The 27754-nt window shown below is 57.3% G+C and overlaps 9 protein-coding genes and 2 non-coding genes across 11 annotated transcripts; 7 read left to right on the top strand and 4 right to left on the bottom strand.

Moving 5' to 3' along the window:
- Window positions 1-263: 263 nt before the first annotated feature.
- Window positions 264-2615, top strand: BJ171DRAFT_425828 (glycoside hydrolase superfamily; the record flags this gene model as incomplete). The annotated part of the gene is made up of 3 exons (XM_053107739.1): window positions 264-693; window positions 882-1109; window positions 1315-2615. 3 exons carry the CDS (start codon window positions 264-266, stop codon window positions 2613-2615), a joined length of 1959 nt encoding a protein of 652 aa, XP_052965035.1.
- Window positions 2616-3417: 802 nt separating this feature from the next.
- On the top strand, window positions 3418-4835 carry BJ171DRAFT_625291 (uncharacterized protein; the record flags this gene model as incomplete). The annotated part of the gene is made up of 6 exons (XM_053115501.1): window positions 3418-3550; window positions 3674-3729; window positions 3825-3905; window positions 4076-4195; window positions 4366-4452; window positions 4584-4835. The coding sequence occupies 6 exons, from the start codon at window positions 3418-3420 to the stop codon at window positions 4674-4676; spliced, it is 570 nt and encodes a 189-aa protein (XP_052965036.1). The 3' UTR covers window positions 4677-4835.
- BJ171DRAFT_511366 (uncharacterized protein) lies at window positions 4482-6604 on the bottom strand. Its single transcript, XM_053111577.1, has 6 exons — window positions 6275-6604; window positions 6008-6037; window positions 5817-5916; window positions 5602-5697; window positions 5220-5362; window positions 4482-5087 (listed from the first exon to the last, which is right to left on the bottom strand). The coding sequence occupies exons 1-6, from the start codon at window positions 6536-6538 to the stop codon at window positions 4917-4919; spliced, it is 804 nt and encodes a 267-aa protein (XP_052965037.1). The 5' UTR covers window positions 6539-6604; the 3' UTR covers window positions 4482-4916.
- Window positions 6605-6663: 59 nt separating this feature from the next.
- BJ171DRAFT_511370 (ras family-domain-containing protein) lies at window positions 6664-8608 on the top strand. Its single transcript, XM_053111578.1, has 6 exons — window positions 6664-7099; window positions 7270-7311; window positions 7433-7589; window positions 7740-7822; window positions 8022-8099; window positions 8190-8608. Exons 1-6 carry the CDS (start codon window positions 6880-6882, stop codon window positions 8465-8467), a joined length of 858 nt encoding a protein of 285 aa, XP_052965038.1. The 5' UTR covers window positions 6664-6879; the 3' UTR covers window positions 8468-8608.
- Window positions 8609-8821: 213 nt separating this feature from the next.
- BJ171DRAFT_157241 (uncharacterized protein) lies at window positions 8822-12289 on the top strand. The gene is made up of 13 exons (XM_053105845.1): window positions 8822-9017; window positions 9251-9553; window positions 9653-9795; window positions 9916-9990; window positions 10106-10258; window positions 10386-10439; window positions 10645-10692; window positions 10782-11067; window positions 11281-11347; window positions 11429-11483; window positions 11629-11769; window positions 11866-11973; window positions 12070-12289. Exons 1-13 carry the CDS (start codon window positions 8894-8896, stop codon window positions 12196-12198), a joined length of 1686 nt encoding a protein of 561 aa, XP_052965039.1. The 5' UTR covers window positions 8822-8893; the 3' UTR covers window positions 12199-12289.
- Window positions 12290-12722: 433 nt separating this feature from the next.
- On the bottom strand, window positions 12723-17321 carry BJ171DRAFT_583442 (uncharacterized protein; the record flags this gene model as incomplete). The annotated part of the gene is made up of 5 exons (XM_053114245.1): window positions 12723-15139; window positions 15348-15456; window positions 15599-15704; window positions 15823-16934; window positions 17127-17321. The coding sequence occupies 5 exons, from the start codon at window positions 17319-17321 to the stop codon at window positions 12723-12725; spliced, it is 3939 nt and encodes a 1312-aa protein (XP_052965040.1).
- Window positions 17322-18262: 941 nt separating this feature from the next.
- BJ171DRAFT_600410 (Manganese/iron superoxide dismutase) lies at window positions 18263-20218 on the bottom strand. The gene is made up of 10 exons (XM_053115009.1): window positions 20044-20218; window positions 19850-19868; window positions 19614-19763; window positions 19385-19400; window positions 19238-19293; window positions 19027-19113; window positions 18878-18897; window positions 18728-18791; window positions 18608-18645; window positions 18263-18508 (listed from the first exon to the last, which is right to left on the bottom strand). The coding sequence occupies exons 1-10, from the start codon at window positions 20149-20151 to the stop codon at window positions 18401-18403; spliced, it is 666 nt and encodes a 221-aa protein (XP_052965041.1). The 5' UTR covers window positions 20152-20218; the 3' UTR covers window positions 18263-18400.
- A 118-nt stretch (window positions 20219-20336) lies between these two features.
- Window positions 20337-20408, top strand: BJ171DRAFT_t170. Its single transcript has one exon. It is a non-coding gene; the product is annotated as a tRNA-Pro (tRNA).
- Window positions 20409-20445: 37 nt separating this feature from the next.
- On the top strand, window positions 20446-22728 carry BJ171DRAFT_511378 (uncharacterized protein). The gene is made up of 4 exons (XM_053111579.1): window positions 20446-20570; window positions 20715-21017; window positions 21201-21336; window positions 21728-22728. The coding sequence occupies exons 2-4, from the start codon at window positions 20817-20819 to the stop codon at window positions 22690-22692; spliced, it is 1302 nt and encodes a 433-aa protein (XP_052965042.1). The 5' UTR covers window positions 20446-20570; window positions 20715-20816; the 3' UTR covers window positions 22693-22728.
- Window positions 20594-20665, bottom strand: BJ171DRAFT_t177. The gene has a single exon. It is a non-coding gene; the product is annotated as a tRNA-Cys (tRNA).
- A 633-nt stretch (window positions 22729-23361) lies between the features above and the next one.
- On the top strand, window positions 23362-26978 carry BJ171DRAFT_625299 (uncharacterized protein; the record flags this gene model as incomplete). Its single annotated transcript, XM_053115502.1, has 10 exons — window positions 23362-23386; window positions 23606-23685; window positions 23848-24008; window positions 24179-24305; window positions 24533-24741; window positions 24932-25086; window positions 25295-25461; window positions 25604-25814; window positions 26037-26506; window positions 26680-26978. The coding sequence occupies 10 exons, from the start codon at window positions 23362-23364 to the stop codon at window positions 26920-26922; spliced, it is 1848 nt and encodes a 615-aa protein (XP_052965043.1). The 3' UTR covers window positions 26923-26978.
- Window positions 26979-27754: the final 776 nt, after the last annotated feature.

Here is a 27754-nt window from a genome sequence, read left to right on the forward strand (position 1 = left end):
CGTACTTGCCCTGGAAACATACCCAGTCCCATTTCACCTCCCCTGGTAGGTATCTCTATCCCATTGAATGGTGGCCACTGTGCATGACAAACATACAAGGCTGGGTGATTGCCCGTTGGTTCGGCGAGGCCGGCTTTCCCAGGTGCTTGCTCTCTGATCCGCGCTCACCACTCTCTGGCTTTCGGATTGCAACCCTTCAGGATCAATAACTCAAGATGGTCAAAGTCGCCTGGATCTGCTCGATCGCCGCCCTCACTTTGGGAATGGCCGCCGCTACTGACTACGACCCCTACCACTCGACCTCGAGCCCAACCGACACTGTGCATGACTACGGAAAGGCCAACGTCACCGATCCCGGCAGCCAGCGACCCAAATGCTCCATCAAGCGAACCCGCTCGGCCCTGGACTATCTCTGGCCGCTCCCCGCCAGCGTCACCGACAAGTACTACGATGTCAAGTTTGGCTCGCTGCACCTCGAGGTCCACTCGAGCGACGACGACCAGCGCGATTACGTTGTTCAAGCCTTTGGCCGCTTCAAGCATTCGTTGGCCGCCAAGAAATCCGGCAAGAGCTCTCGCCGACTGCCGGTGATTGTCAACATTCTCGGATCGGACTGCGTCGATGCCTCGTCGCTTCAGGGCATCGACGAGTCCTATACCCTCGATGTCTCTGATGTCTCGATCCACATCAATGGTGGGTGCACTGCTCCGCGCACAGCCAACCCTCTCTATCGCTGTGCCATGCAACTAATAGAGCATGCTCGGTCGGATATGGAATGTTACCTATCACTGTTGTGGTCTCGTCCAGGCAACGGAGGGCAACGGAAGCACCCTCCGCCCTGGGTTGAGATACTGACGCGTGCATGTCGCTTTGGCCTCCAGCACAGAACCAAGTTGGTGCTATATATGCCCTCCAAACGCTCTCGCAACTGGTGACAGACAAGGGTTCGCTTGTCGCAGCCAGCATCACAGACAAGCCTCGCTTCCCTTACCGCGGCTTCATGCTCGACACAGCCCGCAACTTCTTCCCAGTCGTCGATATCAAGCGCATACTCGACGGACTTGCATACTCCAAGATCAATGTGCTCCACTGGCACATCTATGATTCTCGTAAGCAAATGCAGCTATATGCCCGTGGCTCGCCAAATCGGCCAACACCGCTCCAGTCCAGATCTCCCCATTTCCTTCCCAAAGGCTCTCCGATTTCGGCAATGCTACTGCTGTGGCACATATACACTTGCAGAGGCCCTTCTCCGTGCTGATACGACGCCGTTGACTGAACTTTTCGCTCTGCACTTTCTTTACGCATCGATAGAGTCGTTCCCGATCAAGTGGGACCGCTACCCCGGTCTGCTGAATGCTGCCTTCAAGTACGACGATGGCACTCCAAAGATCTACACCAAGGACGACATCCGCAAGATTATTGCCTATGCCTTTGCCCGCAACATCCGCGTGATTCCCGAGTTTGAGTTCCCAGGGCACAATGCTGTGTTCCACTTTGCGGACCCAAGCTTTGTTCTTGCGTATGCGCACTCGCCGTGGGATGGCCGCAACGGCTATCTGAAGAACGACTCCACGACCCAGCTTGTTGGTTGGGGTGCTCAGTATTGCAACGAGCCGCCGTGTGGCCAACTCGACCCCACCAACTACAAGGCCATGTGTCTCGTCAACGACTTGGTCAACGAAGTCGGTTCGTGGTTCGAGGATCCTGTCCTCCACGTTGGTCACGACGAAGTCAATGGCCGTGTCTATGGCAAGGTTCCTGACAACTGGGACACGTTTGATCCCACCGTCTACACTAATCCGGTCGTTCAAGCCTTCGAGAAGCAGTTTGTTCCCATACTCGCCAAGGCAAAGAAGCAATATGCCGCCTGGGACGATGCCGCCACCGACTTTGGCATCGAAAAGATCATCCCCTCCAACGCCATCATTACCCAATGGCAGACCGGGCAGGATGGCACCAACGGCGGCAAGGTCAACGACATCGCTGCCAAGGGCTTCACCAACATTGTGGTCTCGCCCTCGTCGCACTACTACTTGGATTGCTCGCCCTCGGTTGCTTGGTGTATGAGCAACCCTTTGCCCAACATCAGCTACAACTTGCCCGGCTACAAGACCCTCACCGGTCAATGGCACAACTGGACCATGATCTACCAGTACGACCCATTGAGCGGCGTTTTGCCCGCAAACGTCCCCTTCGTCAAGGGCGGCTTTGGCTCGCTTTGGTCCGAGACGATCAAGCGCCACAACCTCGACCGATACGTTTTCCCCCGCATGGCAGCCATCGCCGAGCGTCTCTGGTCCTACACCAATGCCGCATACGACCCTGTGGCGACACCTCGCCGCCTGAACCGCTTCCGCGCCTCGCTGATCAACGAGCTGGGCATTGCCTCCGCCGATCTTGACTATCTGGGCAATGGCGAGGGCACGGTGTTCCGCACCGAGCTCTGTGACGGGCCCGGCACTACTGCTGCATTCCAGAAGACCTCTGAGTGCTGCTTTGCTGGCCAGCCCACAGCTCCAGGCGCCTCTGAGAACTACTGCGAGATCGCCTGCACCTACAAGACCAACAGCTTTGTCTACACGATCCCCGCCAACGTGCCATACGACTACTGATTTAGATGCCTGGCCTGCGATCCTTGGCCGGCTCTCAAAGTCAGCCAGCCAGCCAGCCAGCCAGCCAGCCATATCAGTGAAACTTGCGTCTTTCTACTTTTACAGAATATTGGCAAACTCCATTTACTACTGCTAATGACATGGTATTGAGCAAACAACAAGATGGGGGAATATACTGATTGTAACGTTCAAGAAGCGCCTAAGCTGAGTAAAGCAAAAGCCAGGCATGGGAGGGATATCGAGCGACCAAGAAGCGAACGTGGTGCAGATACCTGAGACACTTCTTGGCGATCAGCACAATCGAGAGACACGACACCGGGTAGATCGAGCGGGTGCTGGCGTTGTCGATTTTGAAGGATATGTCCATCATGATGTGCATGAGCGGGAACAGCGAGTGTTGGCGAGTTTCAGGGGAGGATAGTCAACCGACTTGCTACAGCTGTCATCCCATGCTGGTTGCTTGGGTCGACATCGCTTCCGGAACACCCAAGTAGCCAAGAAACCCTGCCCCGGCGATCCTGGCAACAGCTCGCCGTCCAAAACCGCATCGGATTGAGCAACAGGAGCAACGCTGGCCCCGACGATTGTGGATGGCCGCCGACGACTTTGCTGCCGCCGATCTGTCTTGGTGATCGGGCTGCAGCTGCGTCATTGCGATGACATGGACACCGCCCGAGCCAGCCAGCCAGTCAGTCGCACACCCACTCCGTTGATTAACCCGTTGGATGCCCGACTCGCCCGCACAGCGCTCCCCGCCATCGATCGCACACCCTGCAGGCAACAACACTACCCCTGAGCAACCATGACACCACAGATCTATCCTGTTGCGGTCGAATACGGTCTGACACCGCCCGGCGGAAGCAGCCATATTGTCGACGCCCTGAATCGAGACATCAAATCGTTTGTATCCGGCACATTGGACCAAAAGCTTAAAGGTTTGTCTGCGCTGTCACCTGTGCAGCTTGCTCGGTGTGGCCTCCCAAGCCAGCTCCTGTCTGCCGCAAAGCGCATCAGTGGGTAACGACACTGACCAGCGATGCATGTGCTTGGCTCTGCAGCCTGCATCGAATTCTCATACCTGTTTTACACATCAAACGGAGCCCAACTGGAAGAGGTAGCCCGCGTCACAGATTGCCCTGATCCGCTGGACCAGCATTTCTGCCCCGCCAACCGTTACGGAATATAACCATTGAACTCACTCGGGGTCAGGTTCTATCCAAAGACCCTCTGCTTATCAAAGTGCTGGTGGGGGTGCTTGAGAACCCAAGTCAGCCCACCGTACTGCGACTGGTAGGATCCAAGGGCTGGACGCCCAAGAGCCACTCTTCAAAGACTCTGTTTCTGTCCACCTTGTGGTCCCTTGGGCAGCTACTGTATCGGCCGCTTGGGCTCGGCCCGGCTGTCGGTTTGAGCGTATGCGCTGCTGACGACTCGCCGTGAACTCGCCATGAACTCTGCAGGAAGTCATCCAGACTGTCTCAGTTATCGGACGCTGCACGCCGAACATCCAGATCATCCTTTGCAACCAAGGGATCATCGAACTCTTGACCGACATACTCATGGATAGGCGAATGGACATGGTATGCACCCAGGGGCGTTTGGTAACAGCGTCGACACCAACTCTGATCCAGATACCGTCGTGGTGTGAGATGGCTACCCAGAAGGCAGATGCCCCACATTCTTCCCGCAACTAACATATCAACACCATTGCTGCTGATTCCTTATTACGCTGGTGTTCACCGTCCGCCAGAGACAATGGGCGGCGCACTGCCTTTCGCTACTGATGATCAAAAACTTTGATCCCAAACGTCCCGCATGGAGCAGTCCGAAGCTGAAGGTAGGGTCGCGCAGCCCTTCTTTTAGTACCCTGAGCCGTCATTGTTCTACCCAACCAGTTGTCGCCCGCCCAGTGTGCAGCATAGCTCGTAAATGGCTGCTAAGCACCATGGATTTCGCATTCCTGTACAGGTAGGGTTGGAAGATGCCACGAGTGACGACTGGAGCAAGTGGCCTCACAACGCAGCGTCCGAGGTTCTTGAAACCTTGACATTGTCTTCGTAAACCATGGGATAGTCTGCATATCCTCGACCGCCGATGCGGCAAGTCGAGCCCAGAGCTCTGCCTTGGAGACTTGTGGGTATACAAAGAACACTCGCAGGAACGTATTCAGGGATACCTACTTCGCCGCCGCCTCGAACACATCGGTAAACTCCTGGGTCGACCCAATGCGACCAGTGAATATACTACCTTTATTTCGGATTTGAGCTGGACAGAGCGTCCTTGGCGTCCCATCCGCATGATCTAAGATTTGGATGGGTAGAAGCGCTTGCCAAATATGATGCTTCCAACTCGCACGTTGGTAGATCCCAGGGCGATGGCATGCTCAAAGTCGTCCGACATGCCCATACTCAGGCCAAGAGGGCGATCGAGCTGCAGTTGCTGCTCGATTTCGGATTTGCACCTTCCCAAGAGCTAAGTGCGCGTGGTTGTCAGAATAGACACTCCGGGATTCAAGACTTCGGAGCAGTCCTGACTGCCACTTAGCTTCGGTCCATCCGCTTGCTTGCGCACATCGGAGACAGAGGCACTCCAAACACGACTCACCACAAAATCTGGGTTGGGCCCAGCCTCGGGGCTCCAGCCAGGTGACCCAATCGTCATGAGGCCCTCCAGCTGCAGCTTGTCGCAGTTGCTGATGATGTGCTTGGCAGCTTCAACGATTTCCTGGGGATGGACTCCACTCTTGGCTGGAGCGGCAGAAAGGGACAGAGTTTAGTCGAGCATCCTCTTACGAGCCCGAGGTCTCCCAGCCGAGCAGTTCTCATGGCCAAACTGTCCTTGACTTCTTTGTTCCCTGACAATATCACACTCGCTGGATCACCCGCATCACAATTAACAGCTTTTGGTGCCAAGGATTGAGCCTGTGCTCGGCTGAGCTGTCCAGGCGCCGATGCCACCACTGGAGCGCATTACAAGAGCCACCTACTGTCCTCGCCGCTGGTGTTGACTTGGATCATCACTCGCAGTGGATAGGGTCGGCCGGCACACGCTTTGTTCATGGCATCCGCTTTCTTGGTACCATCTGCATGCAACAGGTATCAGCCCGTTTGTGTTGTCGGTACTCGTGCCGACGGCAGAGACTGGCGCTAATATCGGCAATCTTGGGCATGCCCGCCCGAGTGTGGCACCGCCTATCCTTACCAATCGTCTCGACCATGTACAGATTCGGAATGGATGCGAGGAGCTTGCACTTGTTGGACTGGAGCGATCCGATAAAATGCCATTGGATGTCATCGGGGAGCTGCTTGTCGGGTTTGTTGAGGATTTCCAATGTGAATAAGTCTCGGCTGGCTACGCATCGCTGCAGAGCCTGACCCGCTGCGTGGACGCACCTCGTTGGCTTTGCTAACAAGTTCCTGAATCTAAAGCGACTCCAATGTTATCAGGTCGTCAACGGAGCCGGCAGAGCGTTGGCGTATCGTGTTTTGAGCCAAAGAGACCACTTACATACTGCATCGGCGGAGCATGGGGCGAGAGCGCCGAGAGGGGTTGTGTTGGAGCGAGGCGATTAGCATCCTACACACAATATTCGCGGCCGACAGAAGCTCTCTGGCTTTGATTTGCGACCTACCCCATCGCCGCGCGGATGTAGCACCTACGTTTTCTCCAAAGTGACGATGCCCAGTCTCGTAGGCCGCTCGAATATCCGACGACGGTTTCGTTTTGCTGACGGCGACCAGACAGACATCTCGTCCTCCAGCCAGACTCGTCACCCGCTCCTGGACCTGGGCGAGATTGGCCTTGATATCGTCGAGGCTCTCGTGCTCGCTGGATGGTGCAGACATGAGCGGCCGATACGGGCTTGCAATGGAGGGGGCTTGGCGAGACAGACGGAGGCGGCTGCAGAGGCGGGGCAGCAGCATGAAGCGCTCGCTGTGGTTGGGCGCTGGATGCTAGGCGTTTTTCGGCGATCGGTGCGGAAGAAAGCGCTGGAGAAAGGTTTTGCTGGCTCGCGTCGATGACGGGATTTTGAATTGCCTTTGGTCCCACCCCAGGGTCGCAGCCACCCACGCCCGAATCATGGAGCCCTGCCCCACCAGGTCCAGAAGAAAGCCTCGGCACGTTTTTGATTATTGCTACTGCTTTTTATTTTTCGCGGGCTCGCATCACGCAGCAGCGGCGGATTCCGACCAACGCTCTCTGGCTTTGCATCTTCCTCGCGTCTCTCGGCTCCGTAGTATCTGAACCCGCAAATCACTCCAGCATGAACCAGAGCGTGCTGACGACCGAAGACGTCGAGACGGCCATCAAAATCCTTATAGTCGGCAACGGCAGCGTCGGCAAGTCGTCGCTGATTCGGCGATTTTGTCGAGGCCAGTTTACCGAAAACTATAAGAAAACCATCGGCGTGGACTACATGGAGCGCGATATCACTGTTCCAGGCCACCATGGCGATGTGAAGCTCATGGTTTGGGATACCGCCGGTATGCTCGGATATCGGTGCTCTTCAGTGCGCTTGGTGCTCCAAGCGGCCCCTGCGTCGTCTTTGCTTGAGTTCTGCGTGTGCTTCTGGAGCAATGCGTCGCTGGGTTGTCGCATGGCTACGTGCATCTCAGGAAGATGCTGACCACGCCGCACTGTGCATTGGCGACAGGCCAGGAAGAGTTTGATAGCATAACCAAGGCATATTACAAAGGTTCGTATCCTCCGGTCGTGCACCCGCCGTATCGGCGGCTGCAGACGCGGGTGGGCTCGCAAGATCGGTGCGCCGATTGACTTCCAGAATGCCTGACTGATTCGGCGGCCTCCTCGGCCAGACGCCAATGCTCTCGTGCTGGCGTTCTCAACCACGGACCGACAGTCATTCGAGACTATCAAGTCGTGGCGATCCAAGGTCGAGCAAGTGTGCGACGATCTTTCGATGGTTCTAATCCAAAATAAGATCGATCTCATCGGAAGCGCCGCCGTCACCAAGTAAGTCGGATTTATCCATCCCCAGCAAATATTGATGTCGCATGGCTGGGTTCTGTTCAATCGAAACCATGCTCTCAAATCCCGGAGCAGCGGGCGTGTTGGTGGGCAGATTACTCAGGCCTATCCCGAATTGCACTTATCGCTCGCCAGCGAGGAAGCCGAGAGCCTTGCCCGCGAGCTCAAGCTCAAGTTTTACCGAATCTCGGTCAAGGATTCGCTGAATGTCGAAGAGAGTACGTGTCGTCGTCGTCCTTGCAGATCCGAGTTACTTGCCGTCCACGCGATAGCCCAGGACGACGGCGGCGATTCCGATGCTGGACTGTTGACGGCATTCGCTATCGAATGTGTGTCAATGCATATCTTTCTCAGCCAATGAGTGGGCTTTGCAGCATGGTTCGCATACGGGCAGCTAACGCTGCACGGGTCCCACAGCTTTCCAATATATAGCAGAGCTCCACCTGAAGCGGCTTAAGGAGCGAGCCAAGAACGCCGTGGGCCCGATCAAACCCCGTAAGTAACCGATCCGTCCAGCGACCATGCCGCAATCCCACCCTGCTCCCGCCAGAAACTAACCAAGGACACTGATACCACCGACCTTAGCAACACTTGAGACTGTGATGGCTCGGAAAACAAACACGTTCCTGGATCCAGTGCCGCCCAGCTCCCCGGCCAGATCCCCGTCGCCTTCGACAACTGTCCCGGGTGCCCCTGCTGCATCTGCTGCATCTGCTGCGCCTGTTGCCCACTCTGCCGGAGGACTGGCTACCTCGGCCCAGGAAAAGAGCCCTTCCCGAACGTCTTTCCCAGGCAGCGAGCGGCCTCAGTCAGCCCGAGGCGGCAAGACAGGGACTGCAAAGAAAGACTGCATTGTATCATAGCACAGCAACCATCGACGAGATCACTGTGGCAAGATCAGCAACTCATGCGTTCGCACAGAGTAATAGACAATCTTGCCCTTTGGAAGCCGATGGCGCCGTCTTTCTGGATCCTGAATACACTTGACAGCCAATCAAATGCAGAACGGGACACCCTGGTTTTTGATCAACGACTCAAGATTTGCTGCCTTGTACCATCGTGCACTGGCCACGGCCTTCACTCGGGGGCTGCCGAGATGATGGTCTGGTTCGGCGCCGGCTATCCCAGACTGCATGTTCGCTTGGAGTGGAGCTGGCGAGCGCCCTGCAATGCATCCTCGTCAGCGGCACTGTTGCGTTCGCGCCATCTCCCCAGCCCCAACAGCCCCAACAGCCCCTTCTTGGTCCTCATCGAGACCAGCACGCCGAATCCATCTTGCGAGCACTACAATGAGTGCCGACCCTCACCAAAGGCCCGTCGCAGAGCCCCTCCACTCTTCTCCGATGCTTGCCGCTGTTCCCGAATCCATGTCTGCCGAGCCCTCGCCTGCTCCGTCGGGATCGCCCCAGCCAGGCACGCTACCAATTCCCGAGCGCATCATGGAGAGCGGTTCGGACGTTCAGACGGCCTGCATAGAGCTCAGACGGCCTGCATAGTTCTCGTCGCTGGGAGCGTGCTCGTTGACCGACCGAAGATGATGGCGAGCGACTGACAGGACGAGTGCGGCGGCGCTCTACCAGCACCTCCAATGCCACGACTCTTGTTGCGAAACTCATACTCATCCTCTATGTATATATGTATCGCAGCGGGTTTCCCACTCGCTCCTCATCATCCTGCTCCTGTCCGTGACCAAGACCAAGATGACCAGGATGACCAAGACACATCGTCTGCCCCACCTCCGTCCAAGAGCTGGGGCTGGGGATTCGTCAACATAGCCAACAACCTCGCCTCCGACCCGATCTCGTTTCTGTCGTCTGCCGCCTCGACCGCAGTGAACTCGGCCTCGTCGGCCGTCAACACCGTCAGCGAGGCACTCATGGAGCCCACAGACTTGATATCCAGTGTTACGGAGCTCACTAAGGAAGCCAAAAACAAGGCCGTTGCTCTTGGTAATGCAGCGGGCGAGAATCCAGAGAGCAATCGTGCATGCACAACCGCCGCCTTTACTGCGTGACGTGGAACTGACTGCTTTCCCCAACCAACCATAGGCAAGGAGATCCGCTCGGCAACCACCAAGGCCGTCGAGTCTCTGGACAAGGAGTTTAGCATGGACTCATCCCGAGATGATCGCGCGCTCTACCCCGATGCTGATGCCAGCCCGGTCGAAGCCGAAGAGCGTGCTCAGGAAAAGGTGGGCATGATGAGGAAGGAGCAGACCGAAAGTGCCGGGATGTTGGAAGCGATGCAGCCAGCGATGCAGCCAGCGATGCGCCAGCGATGCAGCTTCTGGCTGATATCCGTGATCTCTTAGCAGGCCGAATCGCTGCTTATACAAATGGACAAGACCCTGGACATGGCCGCCAGCGCCGTCGGCCAAACAATCATGGTACGTACCGCCGAGGCAGCTTCCTTCGAGTCCCGAGCTCGGGCAGAGGCATTGCCCCAGCGTCAGTTGGTTCGTTGTTTTGGGTCGCTCATCCGTCTCGCCGTTGGGTGTGCAGACCGGGTATAGGAAGATTGGCGAGAGCCATCTCGTGAAAGATGTCCGTGAGTCCGAGACTCTGCAGCAAGGACTCGAAATCGGCCAACAAGCCGTCAGCCAAGGACTCCAGACGCTGGAATATTTTGGAGCCAAGGCCCTGTCTGCATTGATGGTAAGCGTGCACAAAGCCCTTCGATGGCCCTGAGTCCTTGAATCCTGCCCCGAACAATTTGCGATTGCAGAGACGCCGGTATCGGATGAACGAACGATTGACCTGAGGCGGTCTGCTTCCGCTATAGGATATTGGCTCGCCAACCGAAGTCTCGCCAAGCAATCCAGTGGGTGAATCCAAAGTGAGTCCATTGTGTGAGAAGCACTGATATGACTGAGCAGCGCATGTCCATGCCCACCGGCTTGGGTGAACATCGCTCACAGAACCCAAGCGTGCGGGCCCGAACTGCACGGATGGCGAGCAAGCCCGCAGCTTCTGATTGCATGGCTGAATCCAAATCTGTCCACCCCGCTTACGTTTCGTCGCCGGCTCGACGCTCGGTACAGTCGATCGAACAACTCTTTGAAGAGCAGGGCGGAGGTGTTCGTCTCCAGGTAACTCACCACAGTCACACGGCTGTCCGGATGCTTGCTTAGCCACACTCCTGTGCCAGCACGACTGACGCCAGATCACCCGCTTTCAGGCCCTTGATCTTCTCTCTGTCGAGGCAACCGAGCGACTCTCCAAGTTGCCGGTGTCCGACGACGAAGTGGTCAACAACGTCCAAGCCACTTTGAATCAGTCTGTGATTCTTTCCGAAGCACTCTCGCGAAAGGGCAGCCTCTTTACCTCCCCGGACCATCTGACGCGGTGGGCAGTAGTTGTCGGTCGCCTGGGTCATGAGTCTGACAAGATCATGAAGGACATCCAGGACATCTCCATCTCGGCGAGTGGCTTCCAGGCAGACAAGCTGGCTGTCTACAACAAAGGCAAGCATTGTCATTCGACCCGAATGTGTAGCGGCCGATGCGATGGCGCTGCCACGTTGTTGACTGCAACTCCACATGGCTCTGCCGAGGCGGTCGTGGGATCTGCGCTACCCGGATCCGTCTATGTTTGTCGCAGTGTCGCAGTGTCGGGCGAAAGGCGCCGACGGAGATCAAGTGCGCCAAAGATTGACGCTGACTGTCGACTGGATACAGATCTGGAAACCCTGGCGTCCAGCGGCGAACCGCTCTGCCAAGCCATGATCGATGCTGTCAACAATGCGTAAGTACATTGGTGTAGCTGGACCACAGCGCACGATGGACTACAACTCACGGCCACTCTGGCTTTGATTGCTGTTTGCAGATACCAGACGAGTGCCCGGTCCAAAGCTCAGATGACCGAAAAGGCTTGTGAGCAGGTATGGATCGATGCCGGCGTCCCATGGCTCTGTCGTTGCATCGGCTGCTGTCTCACGGCCGGGTGTGCCGTCAATACCAGCTTGATGGGCTACCTGGCCCCGGCTCAAGCGTATCGCCCATGCTAACAGCTCGGACTGACGCTAGATCCTGAGGATATCCGAGTTGATTTTGATGCGTATCCGCCATCTGGAAGCCAAGGAAGCTGCTTCGGCCGACAGCAGCAAGCAGCCCCCTGTCCTTGAAATTGCCAAGATGCTGAAGAATATGACAGTTGCCTTCATTGCGGTAGGATCCCTGTCTGGCAGCACAACCCCGTTGCAAACGCACCAAGTTGCTGGCGCCGCCTGCCCACTTACCAGGATGCGGACCCGCCGTTTGCAGGAGCTCCACTATTACAACTCGATCTACACACAGTTCCTGGAGACACTCAGCATCGGGGTGCCAGAGCGTCTCGGCGACCCAATGCAAGTCAGCCTGGTTCACGACTTGGTGAGTATCAGCCGCGATCGTGACGCCACGCCACTGACTTGACTGAGCAACGGCTCATGGTACTGAACAATCCCTACCCATCTCCTTCTTGGCCAGATCGGGACCCGGACCAATGTGATGCTGTCCGATTCCGATGCGCTCATCCGCTACTTGCAGTCTGCCACCCAAGGAACCGTTCCGATTGTCCTGCTCTTGCATCGAACCCTCGCCGCTGCTTCTGAGTGATCTGCTCGAGATGAACCGGGCTGCACAAGAGTTTAGCTCCCTCATTGGGAAGACCGTTGCTCTGCAGCAACCTCACCCGCCGCAGTTGGAATATAGTTGCCCCGTGTTTTGCACACGAACCGCAGGACCGCAAAAATAAGCAGATAGAAGCACGGGATATACGACGGAAAAAGGTACGGGAGATGACAGAACTACAAGCGGACGATCGAGCAAACAGTCTAGTGAAAGGAGGCAGGCCCGCACGCTCACGAGCCAAAAACAGTGCGACCGTATCAACAGGGGAGCACATCCGCAGCGGAAGCATCATCTCATCAATAACGATACCACACGCACGACGCTAAAGACCACAAAACTGACACAATGAGAGAGAGAGAGAGAGAGAGGGAGGGAAGAAGCGAGGAGAGAGAAAAGAGAAAGTGCAAGAATGCACAAGAATGCGCAATGGACAGATGAAGCGGTTGGTGATGATGGGAATGGGAGGAGGGATTGGATCGGCAGAGGCGAGAGGAACACTTGGAGCTGCTCTACTTCCTCTCTTTCTTTCCGCCACGCGATCGCCCCTTGCGCTTGGAATCGCCACCGGCGCTTGCTATGTTTGGACTTCCAAGCGACACGTTTGCCGACGAGTCGGCGCCAACATTGGGGTTGATGGCGTCGACTTTCTCCCGCTTGCGATTGGAGCCATGGTCGGCATTCATATTGGCGGTGCTGGGATTGCGACCGTTCCTCTTTCCGCTGCGTCGGCCACCGCGACTCTTCTTCGCCTTGTCGCCAGTCGAGGTAGCGGTGGCGGCAGCCGGGTCGTTGGTTCCAAAAGCAGAAGCTGGACCTGTTCCTGATACGCGGTCGGGATCGCGGGTATCCTGGGCGACGGCCAGAATACGGACCTCGCCGGTCTTGGACCGCTCGGTCATGGACAGGATTTGCTTGACATCAAAATTGCCCTTGGACGCATGGTCGACGATGAATCGGATCAAGGTTAGATTGCCTTCGATCTGCTTCTCGGCTGCGCTTTTCTTTCTGGCCAAAACGGAGGTCTTTTCGGCTGCCAGCTCCTTCTTTTCCTTTTGCTTCTGGCGCTTGGATCGAGTCACCTTGGCTGGCGGGTCCGCGTCGGCTTCGTCGGAATGGAGAGCCTCCAGCTCCGGAGCACCGGCTTCGATTTCGATGCAGTTCTTGATAATTTCATCATGTTCATCGACCTCGACGTCTTCATCGACCTCTTCATCAACCTCGGCATCTTCATCAACCTCGACGTGGTCGGTATCCTCGGCATCAGATGGCTCGACATCGATGGCCGATTCTTCATCGAGGGCCTCCGCTTCACAGCCCACATCGGCATCGGCATCGGCATCGGCATCGGCATCGGCATCGGCATCGGCATCGGCATCGGCATCGGCATCGGCATCGGCATCGGCATCGGCTTCGGCTTCCACAGGCGCCACCGAGATGGTGGTGCGGTCGTCGTCCGCTGCATCCGAGGACGCTGCATCCGAGGACACTGGATTGACAACAGAATCATCGCTGTATCGCACAATGGTTATAGTCAAGCGCTGAGCCCCGTCATCCACCGAGTCGAGAGTCGGAGAAGGCCCAGCTTCGGACTCGTTGGCTTCGCCGGGCTCCGATGGAGAGCCAACCACGGGCTCGTAGCCCTTGACGCCACGACCAACGACATCCAACGGGCATTGTCCGCGATGGTCCTTGCGGCGGACGTCGCACTGCGCTGGAATCAGCAGCTCGACAATGCCAAGATAGCCGTGGTAGCAACTCCACCAAAGAGCGCTGCGTCCTTCTTCATCAGTCCGGTCAAGGCGATCGACATCAGCGACCCTCTTCTTGTGCTTCTTGCCCCCGGGGCGGGACTTTTCCATAATCGTTGAAGTGGCTGCATCCACAAGGATCCTGACAACGTCGGCATTGCCAGACTTTGCGGCACAGATCAGGGTCGTCATGCTGTCAGTGACGCCCACGACGGCATTCCAGACGTCGTTGTCACGATCGGCAAGGGCGAGGGCGAGGTCGGTATCTGCCAAAGCGACACCGGAGGAGCCCTGGTGCCTTCCCGGAGCGGTCGCAGTCGCAGTCGCCGAGATGCTGGATGCGGCGCTGGGAGCATTGAGGTAGGTAAGTGCCTTCCGGAAACTGCCGCTGAGCTGTTTGGAGGAGGCCAGGTAGCCCATGGTGGACCAGCCAGCCTCGTCCATGGACCACAGGCTCAGGGCAATCGACTTGCGGTGGGCAAACTCGAGCAAGGTATCAATGCATCCACCGTGACGGGCCATGGCAGCACACTGGAGAGCGCTGCGTCCAAATGCATTGACCTTCTTCAAGAACGCGTCCAGGGCCTTTTGAGACATCTTTTTCTCGGCGAGCTCGAGCATGCTCTTGAGCAGCTCGGCGTTGCCGCTGCGCTCGCAAATCAAATGAAGGACGGTATCGAGGGAAAACGAGCGACAGGTCATGTCGGGCCCATACTTGACCAACGACTGGATGAACGATGCGTGGTTGCGGCGAGCAGCGCAAAGCAGTGGTGTGTCGCCGTTGAAGGTGTCGGGCTCATCGATCCAGCCAAAGGGCGGCAGGCGCTCTCGTCCAACTGCAACGAGGCTGTCGACGATCTTGGGATGATGGTAACCGTTCCAGGCAGCGATCCAGAGAGGGCTTTCGTTGCGCGAGTTGAAGAAACCCTGGGGCTGCGCCGCGTTCGGAATCATAAAATGCTCAAGCCACTGCGAACGCAGGTGCGAGGCGACGTTGAGCATCTCTTGGTACTCTTCGTCGGCGCCGTCGTAGCCAAGGACGCCAACCACCGAGACGACGTTTTCGCGGGTTTGTGCAATCGCATGGGCAAGCTGACGCCGAGTCATCGAGAAGATGATGGGGATCGAAGATGTGTGCGCCGAATCAAGGATGCTCTGGACGATGCTGTCAAGTCCCTCTGTGGCGTAACCAGACAACGGCGAGAGGCACAAGACCCAGGTGGCAGCACGAGCAAAGGGCAGGCGAACCGTAGATTGAAACAAACCGTGAGTGACTGCGTGGGCAAACGACAAAGCCATAGCAAACTCCGATGGGATCGCAGATCGATCCGATGTCGAGTCGGGCCAGTAGAGACAGGCGCGGCCAGCAATGGTCCATCCCCTTACCATCGCCAGGAGAGGCTTCGATGTTCTTTGAGACAATGAGACACTTGACCTTGCCACGCTTCATGTGCTTCTGGACCTCACGCAGACCGCAAATGACACGGCGTTTGGCCTGGACACAATTCGGTAATTTGGAGCGTAGGGATGGAGTTGGCGACGGTGTGCCATTCGGCGCAACCCAACATACAACCACTAAATGGCCGCTTGGCTGTGACCACGCACATCAGATGGCTGTGGCGACTGCCAAATCTCACCTTCAGCGGGGCATTGACCTTCTGGCGGGTTTGAAAGTACACAATCTTCTGCAGAAAAGCCTTGACGCACTCATCAATGTCCTCGGTGACGAGCTGACAAACATAGCTGTGGGATGGGACAGACAGCGGGCACCACAGTGTCAGCAAAAGCGATGGTCGAAGCAAATGCAAAGCATGTGAAGACAATCTCCACGCTACCCGACGCTGCCCAGGCGCCCGCTCACCTTCTTGCTTCGCCACGGTCGACTGGCTCGACTCGCTGAAGAGCACACCGGACTGGATGGGCCAGCTTTTTCTTCCGGGAAGGCATGGGGTGGCGAGGATACTTGTTGATGGGGATCTCAATCAGCTCCGGGCCAGTGGTGGAGTGCACCGAGATGGTGATCGGCAGATCGCCAGCCCTGAGTGGAGGCTCTTTCATCAGCGATTCTTTGGAGAACAAGAGCATGGACTCATCGACGTCGTCCAGATCATCACCATCGGGCATCTCGTCAGCCCAGGAAAATTTCTCCTTGGACACACTGCCCCAAAAGGGATCGTCTTCTTCGATAATCAGATCCGACTGCAGTTCAGGGTCCACATGGTCATCATCGGACTCGACGACATCGGGGTCGTCGTCGCTGTCGCCAACGTCATCGCTGTCGATTTCGCTGTCGTGCTCAAATACGGGATTCAGATGGAAGGTGACCTTGGACTTGAAACCGGTGCGCGAATACGGGTCGGCCGAATCGGCTTCGTCCTCGACATCAATCTCGGCATCTTCGTGGACATCCAAGTCGGAGAGCCGAGGGTGTTGGGAGTGCTGAGGGCCTTGACTGCCCAGCACCTCCGACAAAGACTTGCCGCCAGCGATCAAATCGTCGATGGGGGCACTGGTAGGCTCGGGCCGAGGTAAAGTAGCGACGCCCTCCACTTCGACACAGGCTTGGTCGATACTGGGTGCGAGGGCGGAGTTGGGACCTGCTTCATTTGGCGGATGGTTCGCAACGATGGTCTCTGCCAGGTGTGCGGGACACAGAGACTCAGACTCGGCCTCGGGCTCACCAAAGTCTTGCTGCATTTCAAGGGCGTGCGCGATTCTCTGCTTCTGAGCGGCTCTGACGGCCTGACGATGATGGAGCACCAGCTTCTTCAGCTTGGTCAACTTTCTTGAGGTTGGATGGGGCTTCAGGATTCCCGGACTGGCGCCAGCGACACCGGGAGAATTGGGATCGGAGATTGTTTTGCGTGACTTGAAAACAACCTGGCGGCTGGCAGCCTGCTGCAGCACTCGCAGCTGTCTGATCTTGGAAACATAGTCAAATCCTGCAGAGACATCATGCTCTGCAGTGGGTTCCTGGCGAAGCAGCCGTCGAGAGAGAGCGAGGAAAGCGAAAATAACAACAAAAACAAAAAAAAAAAAAAAAAAAAAAAAAAAAAAAAACAACGGAGCGAGAACGAGGATATGTTGAGTGACAACGCCAAGCGAAGCAGCGGAAGGCGGTGTGCGTTGCGGATTCTGGCCGGCCTGCACGATGGCCTTATGTACCTGAATCCTCTTAGCAGTTACTTCATCAAGATTGAAGAATTTCGAGGGTCTTGGTCTTCGGCGGTAGTTCTCGGACGGTTTGGGCGGCATCGAGGTTGGGGTGCGAGCAGGGAGTGGCGACAGGATGGGCCGAAAGTGGAGGGAGTTCTCGCAAGCGGCGGAGTGGGCAGAGCAGACTGGAAGCCCTGTAAACATGGCGGCAGTTTCGGGGGGGGGCAGACGGAAGCTTTAGTGGGTGATCGACAGAAAGGCATATCCCGCTGGCGAATAGTCTAAGAAGGCGAGCAGGCAATCGCCAGCCAATCGAGATCGACCTCGATGGCACAACATCGGTCCGGCGACCGGTCGGGTAGCAGCCCCCACAGGAAACGGCACGGCACGGCACGCTGCGAGACAGTTGAATCCGGGTGTGTGCAAGGCGATGAAATCGCACAGGGCACCGACATGCACCTGAGATGAGGAGACGCTCCGGATGACGACTGGGCGAGAATGGGGCTGCGTCGAGCAGCGCTGGTGCAGAAGGGATCGAACAAGAGGACGGAGGAGTTGGGAGGGACTGGTCGGTGCAGCAACGGATAGACAAAGCCAGCAAGAGCGGTCGGGAGGAGTAGCGTTGGCAGACGAGGGGAGGGGTGAGGGAATGGGCAGCGGCAACTGGTTCCAGATGACCACTGCTGCTCAAGAGCAGGTAAAGCGCAAACGGGCGCTCGGCCCCGCACGCATGTTTTGACCTTTGGGCGGGACAGCCCAGAACGGCCGTCTTTTTTTTCCAGTTGCCTTGTATGGCACACACGTGATGCGTGATGTCGCTGGGATGCGGGCGACTCCGATGCAATTCCGATGCGACTCCGATGCAATTCCGATGCGACTCCCATACGACTCTCAGACGGCACCGAGGGAGAGCCCGGGCAGCCCTCGGGCGGTGGCCAGGGCCGACGCAGGACGCCGCAGCCCCTTGCCGGACGCTGCGGCGAGCAAGCCAATTCGGACGAGGCCCGAGCGGAGCAGTGAGGATCAAGTGGATGCGACGGCAGGAGCAGACATCCGGAGCGATGCAGCAGACACTCCGCCACAACCCGAATCAGGCGCATCGCTCGCGGAGCCCATCGAAAGCCCTGTTGCCCTCGGGGACAGTGTTGATTCGCACTTGCATCTTACGATGTGTTTTTATTGATCTGCGGAGTACCTCAGCCCACTGGAGCTGGTGGACGCACATCTCGTCGGCAATATCGATCCGGCAGTTGTATCCGGCGCTGGGCTAGGCTGGGCTAGGCTTAGTTGGAAGCCTTGCCGAAGCGCTCAGAGACATCCTTCCAGTTGACAACACTCCAAATGGCCTTGAGGTAGTCAGGGCGGACGTTCTTGTACTGGAGGTAGTAGGCCTAGAGACACGAGGTCGAGACAGGCGCGGTGAGCACCATTGTTTCGGAGACGCCATGATAGGCGCAGTGTCGTAGACACGCCATATCGGTCATACTTACGTGCTCCCAGACATCGACACCAAGGAGAGGAACCAGAGCTGTGAGGAGACGAGGGGTAAGTTGGTTGCATGGACACAACACGGATGCAGCAGTTCAGGCGACGGCAGCCATGTGGCTTACCGGTGAGGGGATCCTGGTTGGCGGTGGTGGCGATCTCGAGCTTCTTCGTGCCCTTGTTGTAGCCCTGTGCGGCAGTGTCTGATATCAGCCGAATAGGCCAAAGTGGTCGCTTTCTGCGTTCGCAGACATGTACACAGCGCCTGCACTTACCAGCCAGCCCCATCCACTGCCTAAAGATCACACGGAGACATAATTCGCACATGCAGTAGCAGTGGCGGCGGTGTTAACTCAGAGAAAGGTGTGCGAATGCATCATGAATGCTCATCGCGTGGGGCCAGTGCCATGTCTGTGATACTTGCCCTGAACAGCGGCAGCCTGGAGAGCAAAGTTCTTCTGGAACGCCTCGAGCGAGCCAAAGTCGCGGTTGATGGCATCAAGAAGGGGGCCTAGAACTCACACAACGTAAGCATGGTTTCGGAGCGGGCTAGCGGGCTAGCAGATAGATTGGTCGCATGCATCATGGCCAGCATGGCGCATGCTGAGGGTCTCGAGGAAGCAGATCAGACCTACCCTTGGACAAGTCACCGCCGCCGCAGCTCTGGGGAGCAAGGTTGGTCCAGAAGATGCTGGGAGGATGGATGGATGTGTGTTAGCAACGATAGACGATACAGCGCGGTGCACGACAGACGGACATGAGTCAGAGTAAACGGCCCTCACCTGTGGTTGATGTGGCCTAGTTGTGCAAGACAAGCGGCGCAGATATGTCCACCAGAAGATTCAGATGAATGGTAATGGTGTTGCGCAATTGTGTCAGCGACGCATGGGCACTCTGTCGACCCATCTCTGGCTCAGATGCTTGTGACAGCCATCTGGCTTGCTCGGTGGATTGCATCTGCGGATCTGCGGATCTGCGGGCCAACCGGCGCGTCGCGACCAATACACTTACCGCCGCCGTTGAACTTGAGGGCAGGCTGAAGAGCAATCTGGGTGGTGAGATCGCTCTTGACAGAGGCCTCGTGGAGCTTCTCCTCCGCAATGTTCAGGTTGGTGATGTACGCCTGGTGGTGCTTGCTGTGGTGCAGCTGCATAATCTCGGCTGTGGAGCGGCCCCAGAGTCAGCGACGGATGCGATGGACAAGCCAACGGATACACCGCACTCCAAGACGATGGGCTGGTGCTTACCCGAGATGAAGGGCTCGAGCTAGCACGAAAGAGAGGCGCCGCGCGGCAGAGAGATGCCGCAGATGTCTGAGGATGAGACACCCAAAATCCAAAGGACACCAGACAATCATACAGGCTATGGCTCGCAAGCACGATCTGCCGTCAAAGTCGGCTGCAGCCGAGATGCGATCGGCCACAGCCAGCAGGGCACTTACGGCGTTGTAGTCATAGGGGAGATCGGGGAGAGTGTGCTTGTTGCGGGCGGCAACAGAGAGCACGCTGGGCCGAGAGGCGAGCTTGGCGACGGCAGAGCGGAAGATCATGGCTGGTCAAGAGACGGGGCTGAATCGGACGAGAACCACGGGGCGAGATGAGACGAGGGAAGAGCCAGAGGAGGAGGCGTCGGGCTCAAAAGGCGGGGCAAACGCAAGGGCGATTTCAAACGCGACGGTCACGTGAGCAGGAACAGCCGAGCGGTGATGGATGCAGATTCGGGTGACGGGTGGCAGGGCTGATAGTGTAGTGGTAGCATACCTGCTTCGGGTGCAGGTGGTCGCGGGTTCAAACCCCGCTCGGCCCCAGCGAATGCTTTTGTCTCTCTCTCGTCTTTGACCAAACGGCCATTTGATCGATCAGCCTGAGTCTCTCTCTCTGGTCTGCTCTTGTGCAAAGGCAGACTGAGCGATGCCAGGGTCGAGATGGAGCAGCACGGGTTCTGCGTGCTGGGCTGTCGAAAACCAAGGTGAAAATGAAACGGCCAGCAAAAGGACCCTCCCGGGATTGAACCGGGGACCTATCGATCTGCAGTCGATTGCTCTACCGCTGAGCTAAAGGTCCATTTCGGAGCCACTAAATCCACTCGATCTCTGTCGACTCAATCCGCCAGCAATCAGTGGCGCCATCGACTCGGGCCCACGATTCCTCGCATCAGCGCCCTTCCCTTTCTTCTCGATCGCCCTCCCCCGACTGCCGTCCAACGCCTTCAACCATGTCGCTGCTCGCCGCCGGGCTACCGTCCACCCTGGGTGAGGGCGCCGCCCCCAGCCCAGTCGTCCCCGTCAACGTCCGCTCCTACGTCGTCAAGTCCATCACCCTGTCGTTGGAGCATCTGATCTATGTCCATTTCATCTACGTCTACCTGATGGACCACAGTCTCTTTGCAATGATCCTCAGAGCCATTTGCCAACTGGTAACGTCCGCTTCACCGTCGCTCTGTTGCCTTCGGCACCGTCCCGGCTGCTGCCGCAACAGTACCCGGCTACCGGCTGTGATGCTAATCGCAGCCCTCCCTCCACCGGCTCCCTCCTGCAACTCTTGCCCATCCGCTCTGCTCCGCTCAACCTGACGCCGCCCTTGCGTCAACACGGCCCAGCCCCAGTCGCAAATGATGGTCGCAAAGTCGCTCCGGATCACACTCTACTACATCTTTATAGCAAACATCTTCTTCGTCATCAAGCACTTCCACGTCGCCTCACATCCGCCCCTGATCATCGACTTTATCGGACAAGGTCGGTCTCGCAAGCTGCATCATGAGCATGCGAGGATGGCGGCAGAGTACTGCATCGAATGGGGGCGCTTGTCCGTTAAGCGACCGGCTTGTGTGGCGAAGCAGCCCGTCCTTTAGCCTGGTCGATGATTGTCTTGAGCGAGCTGCCTTGGCCGAGCTGTGGCGAGCACGGCGGCTTTGCACGGATGTCGATGCTTGCCAGTGTCCTTATGCCATGTGAGCCCTGGTGCTCAAGGACGTCGGCCCCGCTGCATGCCTGTGAACCCGGTATTTTCAGATGGCTTATCCAGTTACGTCCTTTGTTTCTGCGTGGCATCATTCTTCGCCGGATGCCTTCGCTGGATGCCCTGTCGATCGGGCTGCATGCTCTCTGCTTCCTCCCGCAACAACAGGCGCCCCTTCGAGTCGTCTGTTCTTGATGTCGATGGACGTATTCATAGCCTTGCTGCAGCTTGCGCGAGTTTTCATCATCCACTCGCAAGTACTCTTCGCAACGGATCATCAGAGGCGGAATACTCCAAAGCCCACCCGGCCAACGGCTGCAGCTCTTGCTCCGCTCCCAGAGGATAGCGACTCGGATGAGCAAGCGGCACCGTATCCATCAGCATCAGCATCAGCATTAGCATCAACATCGCACCGGCTGCCGTCGGCGCCATACTCGCCAGCATCGACTTCATACCCGCCGGCATCGACATCATCCCAACATCGCAGTGGCATTTCCTCAGCCTCACTGAGAGACATTGAGCGTCAGCCACTCCTTGAGAATGCCACCACGTCGTCACCATCATCACCATCGTCACCATCGTCGCTGTCATCCTCGTCGCCTGGGGCCCTTCCGCCTCTTGGAAGCTCGGGCCAGCAACCGTTCAATGTGTCCGCCGCCTCATCTGGATGGCGCACCGCTGAGCTCCGGCCGGCAGATCCAGCAACACCTACAATGTCAAGACGGTATACCGCCGGTGCCCGGGATGCGAACGGGGAGCCTGTGCGGGCATCGGCCTTGCTATCACAGGCCACACCCATATCGTCACTGGCGTACGGATCCAGCGACGTCATCTCCCAACATCTACAAGCCTTTATGCCCTCGGCACGAGCACAATTCTTGGAGTCTGGCTCTGAACTGGAAGAGGGCCTCGATCTGTATGAAGGACCGCGAGATGAGGCCGAGGCGGCGCCGGATGGAGGCCCTGCCGATGTGCCGCTGGACTACTTTGCCCGAGTGATCCTGGTGGATGTCGACGTCCAGCGATCCTGGGCCGTCATCCGCCACGGCTATCACCATCCCAATGGCACTCAATCGCCCCTCAGGTTTCGAACCCCGAGAGCATGGACCAACTCGCGCGGGCTTCCTGTCTAAAATGAAATACACACTCTCACATCTTGCTCGGACAAACACCGAAGCACGGGACTCTGGTGGGCAGGCCATGGAATTGCATTCTGGTCTTTGTTGGCAATCCAGTGGTATCGGTTGGGTTTGGGGGTACGGTCTTGAATGCATCTGGCCGATCTCCTGTGGCGACGGTCGACTGGCCATGATGATGCGATAGGAGAGTGTAGTCCATGCATTTGACCCTCTGGGCATTGCTCTTGCGTTGATTCCTTGGGTGTCTGGTCGTGGTGGACGATGGACAGATGAATGAGCATTCAAGACCCAGAAGAAAACAACGGCCTCCTCGGCTCAAAGCAGCATCCCGTTTGGTTTTGAACACGCTGTATCTGCTGCACCTACAGTTTCTGTATCGAGTGCACTCCTCTCTGCCAATCAACACTGCCGGTGTGAGATCGGAAGGACGAATCTCGCCCGAACGGCTGTCTGCCAGGGTGTTGAGATTTCACCATCGCCCCAAGCACTCTGGCAAACATCAGGCTGGAGGCCGTTTCTGCTCGTACGATTCCCGGGCCGTCGCGCTGCATTCCACCTCCCTTCACTCCTTTTCCTTCTCGCTCCATTGTGTCGGACGGCGCAGACTGTGCAGATGGCGGCGGAAGGTAATCATGCATGCTGTCCATGTGGTTGCTGCCACCCATGGAGCCGTCGAGCACGTCATTGGGTCGGTGGCATGGGTACATGGATGCATGGATGCATGGATGTATGGATGTATGGATGTATGGGTTCAGCGCGCACTGCATCCAAGGCCCTCCCACCCTCATCTCTCGGAGAATCGGATTCAATGCCGATCGTGGATGTGCGCTTGGAAAAGAACCTGCTGCTCACCAATGCGACCGCCGCGGGGAGGAGACCTCCTTGCTCGCCACTCTTTGCTGTGCAGAAACCAATGCCGACATCGACGAATATACCCGGTGTCTCGAAACCAAGGCCGTGTACTGGAATCTGAAGCGGCAAATCAGGGTTCGTGTGATAAACGTCCGGAGCCACAGAGAGCGCGATTCTCTCCCCCTCCAATTTGCTGCTGCTTCCTTCTTCACAATCATCTTCCTCGCTCCCGCCCTTCTTCGCCCCGCTTCGATTGGCAAGGGCTTACTCCCGGAAATCGTATTCCGCCAAAACCAGGACGAGATCCTCAGGTCCAAGTACAGCCTCGACGACATCGAAGACGTGACCTCCACCGCGTTCAATCGCCCCGGAGGACTGAGCCAGTTGATCGAAAACTATGTCTCGCATCAGTGTGCCGTGGCATGCGAGCGGCATCAACCAGGCATCGGCAGCGACAGGTGGGAGCGACGCTGGTTTATATGCCGCGCAATGACTTTGACGCATTTCACTGGCGACTGGCGTGATCGGCGAGCCTTTGAGATCGGCAGATTGTGTTAACGAACCTCGTCTTTCCTTTGCATGATACCAAATATATATGCGCTGCTGCGCTGGGGCGGCGGATTATTAGAGCGGCATCGAAACGAGACTCGGACATCAAGAATGCTGTCGAAGCTGCCAACCGCTCGCTCCGTATGCTCGTGGAGAAGAGGCTTCAGACCCTATCCGATGAAACAGCGATCCAGATATCGAGAAGGGTAGGTCGCTAGCATGGGCCAGAGCAGCACGTTTGGATGTACCGGCGCCCTGGAGCACACATGCCAATTTCGAAATGCAAAGGCAGCACAAGCCACGAGGCATCTTGAATGTCCAGCGGTGCGGTGTGCGGCTGACCCACGCCTTGGTGATCTCCTTTGCCCAGCCGTTCTGTGGGGCCGCTGCGGCTGGTGACCGCTGTCGATGCTAACTCCTCGGATCTCTCCAGAGAACGACTGCCGAAGAGCTCCAGTTCAAGGAAAGTCAGGAGGAAAGCAATCAAACGGGAGCAGAGACCACGCCGCTGTCGATCACGAGCACCATCAACATGCCATCCAAATGCACTGGTGACGCCGAGAAGCTGTGTCTCTACGACGACTGCGATTTGTTTGAATTCATGAAAGAGCTCAAGCTGCCTGAAACCAAGAGCAACATCATGTACGGAGACTTGTCGCGACTACTTGCTGGGGAAACCACTCACCGAGAGCGAGGAGCTGCTTGTTCGAGCCGGACATAAGTGGCATGTGCTCTGTGTCGGATGGGTGCTCTGGCAGGCAATGGAGCGCAGAATCTCGCAAACCAAAATACTGACGCTCTAACACCAACCAACCAATCCTCTGCCTCGAAGGTCGCCAGCCATCTCTCCTGTCTTCACAAAGGCGTGGTCGGCAGTGCCGATAGCGTTTGCATCCATGAGCCTGGAAGATCTCCGCGAGATCTTTGCCGACTTGGGCCCGCACCACGCCCACATTGGTGTCGACGACAATCTTGAAGAAGCCAGCGGTATGCAGTGGGGGGAGCGGACTGGTCATGCCGAGCTGACTGGCAATGATGGTGTTGGAGGGAGCTGGGCTGGGCTGGGCTGTTGCAGAATATGCCGACCCTCCTCTTTTGCCCAACTCGCACACCCATGAATAACGGTCGCGCAGCCAGAAGCTCCAATTCTGATCAATCTCACAATATTCGCCGCCCTCACTTGCGCGATACCCAGCCGATGCATTCATCAGTGCCCGAATCGAGCTTGGAGAGACGATATGCTCTTCTCAATCCATGTGGGCTGCGCGACAGTTTGCCAAGCAGGGTGTTCCAAGCAACCTCCGTCCCCAGATATGGGATCTCATTCTGCAATCCGACTTGACAGATAACTCGACTGCATCGGTATGCGGGGCTGGCGCAGTATGGTGCAGTATGGTGCAGTATGGTGCAGTACGATTCAGTGTGGTGCACTGTGGTGAGCTGTCGTAGAGTCGGCACTCATTCGCTCCTGCTCAAGCACTCACACTCACCACACCAATCGCAGAAGGAGCAGTACTGCAGCAAGCTCAAAGCGATCATCTCGCGCTTCGACCTGCTTGTGGATCGCCTCGTCCAGCGCGATGCCAGACATTCCCAGAACGACGATACGTATTTTGTGTTTGAGGATATGATCCGCGATATCATGCTGCTGTGGTCTCGGGACAGCTGGTTCCGTTCCCATTGCAAGGACCGTCTGGGGATCGTGCCGGATGATGGTGAGGCCGAGCGTCCCTTCTGACACATAAGCTCAGCCCTTCACTTGCAGTCGTCGCTCTGTGCTGGCCATCCAAACGTTGTTGGGTCTGGCACCGAATCTGCCGCGAATGGTGCCTTACATCGCCAGACCCATGTGCGGCCAGCTTGCGACGGTGCCGCACTCGACACAGGGTCTCGATCCTTGCATGATCCGCTAAATGGACTGTTCTGTTCGGCCACAGGACTCGGCGCCGCGCTGGCCGCAGACCGCATATACCCACCCAACGGAATCCTGCCGTTCTTTGGAGCGACATGCTATGCCATGCCCGTGTGCTTTTTGCACTCGTCCCTGTCCTCTGCGTACTTTACATTTCGCGAACTCTATGCTCGATACTTTTGCCGTCTGCACAACCTCTCGGAGAAACCCTCGACCCTGCTCTCCCTCAGCTGCACCTTTGAGGCCCTGATGAAGCAGAGCGACCCATTCGTATATCACTATCTATGCCACACAATCGGCGTCCCGCCACTGACGTTTGCCTTTCGGTGGATCATGTATGGCTTTGTCGGCGTCCTCGATATCGACCAAATACTGCTGCTATGGGACCGCATCCTCGCCTTTGACCGGCTCGAGATCCTGAGTCTGGCCGCCGCCGCCGTGTTCTGGTTTCGAAGAGAAATGCTTCTGAGCTCGCGGACGCACAAGGATGTACAGGTGAGGAATGCCGTGCTGGAAATGCGGCAGTTTGTCTGACTGCAGCAACAGACAGGTGGCAGACGTAGCCGGGTTTGAGACTTGAACGACGACCGACAATGTACAGCCGATGGCCGCTCAGCGCTCTATTTGGACTGACACTGTCTGGGCGCCCTGCTGGATCTGCACATCAGCATGCCTTCTCGGATCTGGCCATGGTCAAGATCATTCCTCTGATCCAGCACTTTCTGTTCATGAGTCCCGCGATCGAGCGCACTGCCGCGGGGCCGCCAAAGCCGGAGCCAAGCGATCGCCAAACTGCCCCGGGGACGCCAGTCGAGAAAACCAGCGACACCGAGTCAACCGAGTGTGGCCCTGTCAAGAAAAAGGGAGCAGCTGAGGTGTCAGGGCGAGAAGTGACAGGGCGAGACCAATGACGGAGGTCGGGTGGCCTTCACCAGGCGGTTGCTCCATGGATTATCGTCAGCGCAATACAAACCGAGACACTCAGGTCATGGTCAGCGACCAAGTGATGTGTTGTCCTGTCCCATCGTGTGCAGGCCATGGCGGATATGAACCTCAAGCACAGCCCTGGATGCACGAAGCCAGGGTGCACGGGTGGCGACCGACCTGTCCGCTGCGACCACCAATGCCATCCATCCACCCATTCACCCATCGACTGTGCTCCTGAGGCGACATGAACAAAGCCCACAAGCACCATCACCCCGGCTCTCACACGCCGACTCGGGCTGGTGGCGTCGGTGGGTGTCGGAGATGGAAAACGCGCCCGTCTTGGGCCAGAGGATCCCGCTCGGGACGCAGGTGATGGATCTGCTGGATTGGCGAGGAGAGGGCCGCCACCGTGCCCAGACCCGATAGCGCCTTCGTCGAGTCTGCGAATCCAGCCCTATCGCCTTTGCGCGAGTGGTGCGGGTGACGCCAGGAGATTGTCCCATCGGCGGGGAGTCTCGCAGGCGATTGGTGGGTTGCAGACGAGCGGATGATGAACGGTGGGTGGCAGGCGGATGCAGGCGGGTGCAGGCGGGTGGTGAATGGACAATGGGCAGACAAACAGACGATCCGGCTGCCGATGCGATAGGCCGCGGAGCACGGCCTGGATTGACAATGGAGAGCCGCCCATGGTGAGTCACGGTGATGTCTTGCTGCACCAATGGTCACCACGCTTGCCTCTGTTGGTTCAATCACAGGGCACACAATGCTCGACGCCTGTGATCCGCTGCGCTGTTTGACCCCGTCGCTTGCTTGCCT

Source organism: Polychytrium aggregatum, assembly GCF_025602895.1.
Source record: "Polychytrium aggregatum strain JEL109 chromosome Unknown BJ171scaffold_27, whole genome shotgun sequence".
Lineage (NCBI taxonomy): Eukaryota > Fungi > Chytridiomycota > Chytridiomycetes > Polychytriales > Polychytrium > Polychytrium aggregatum.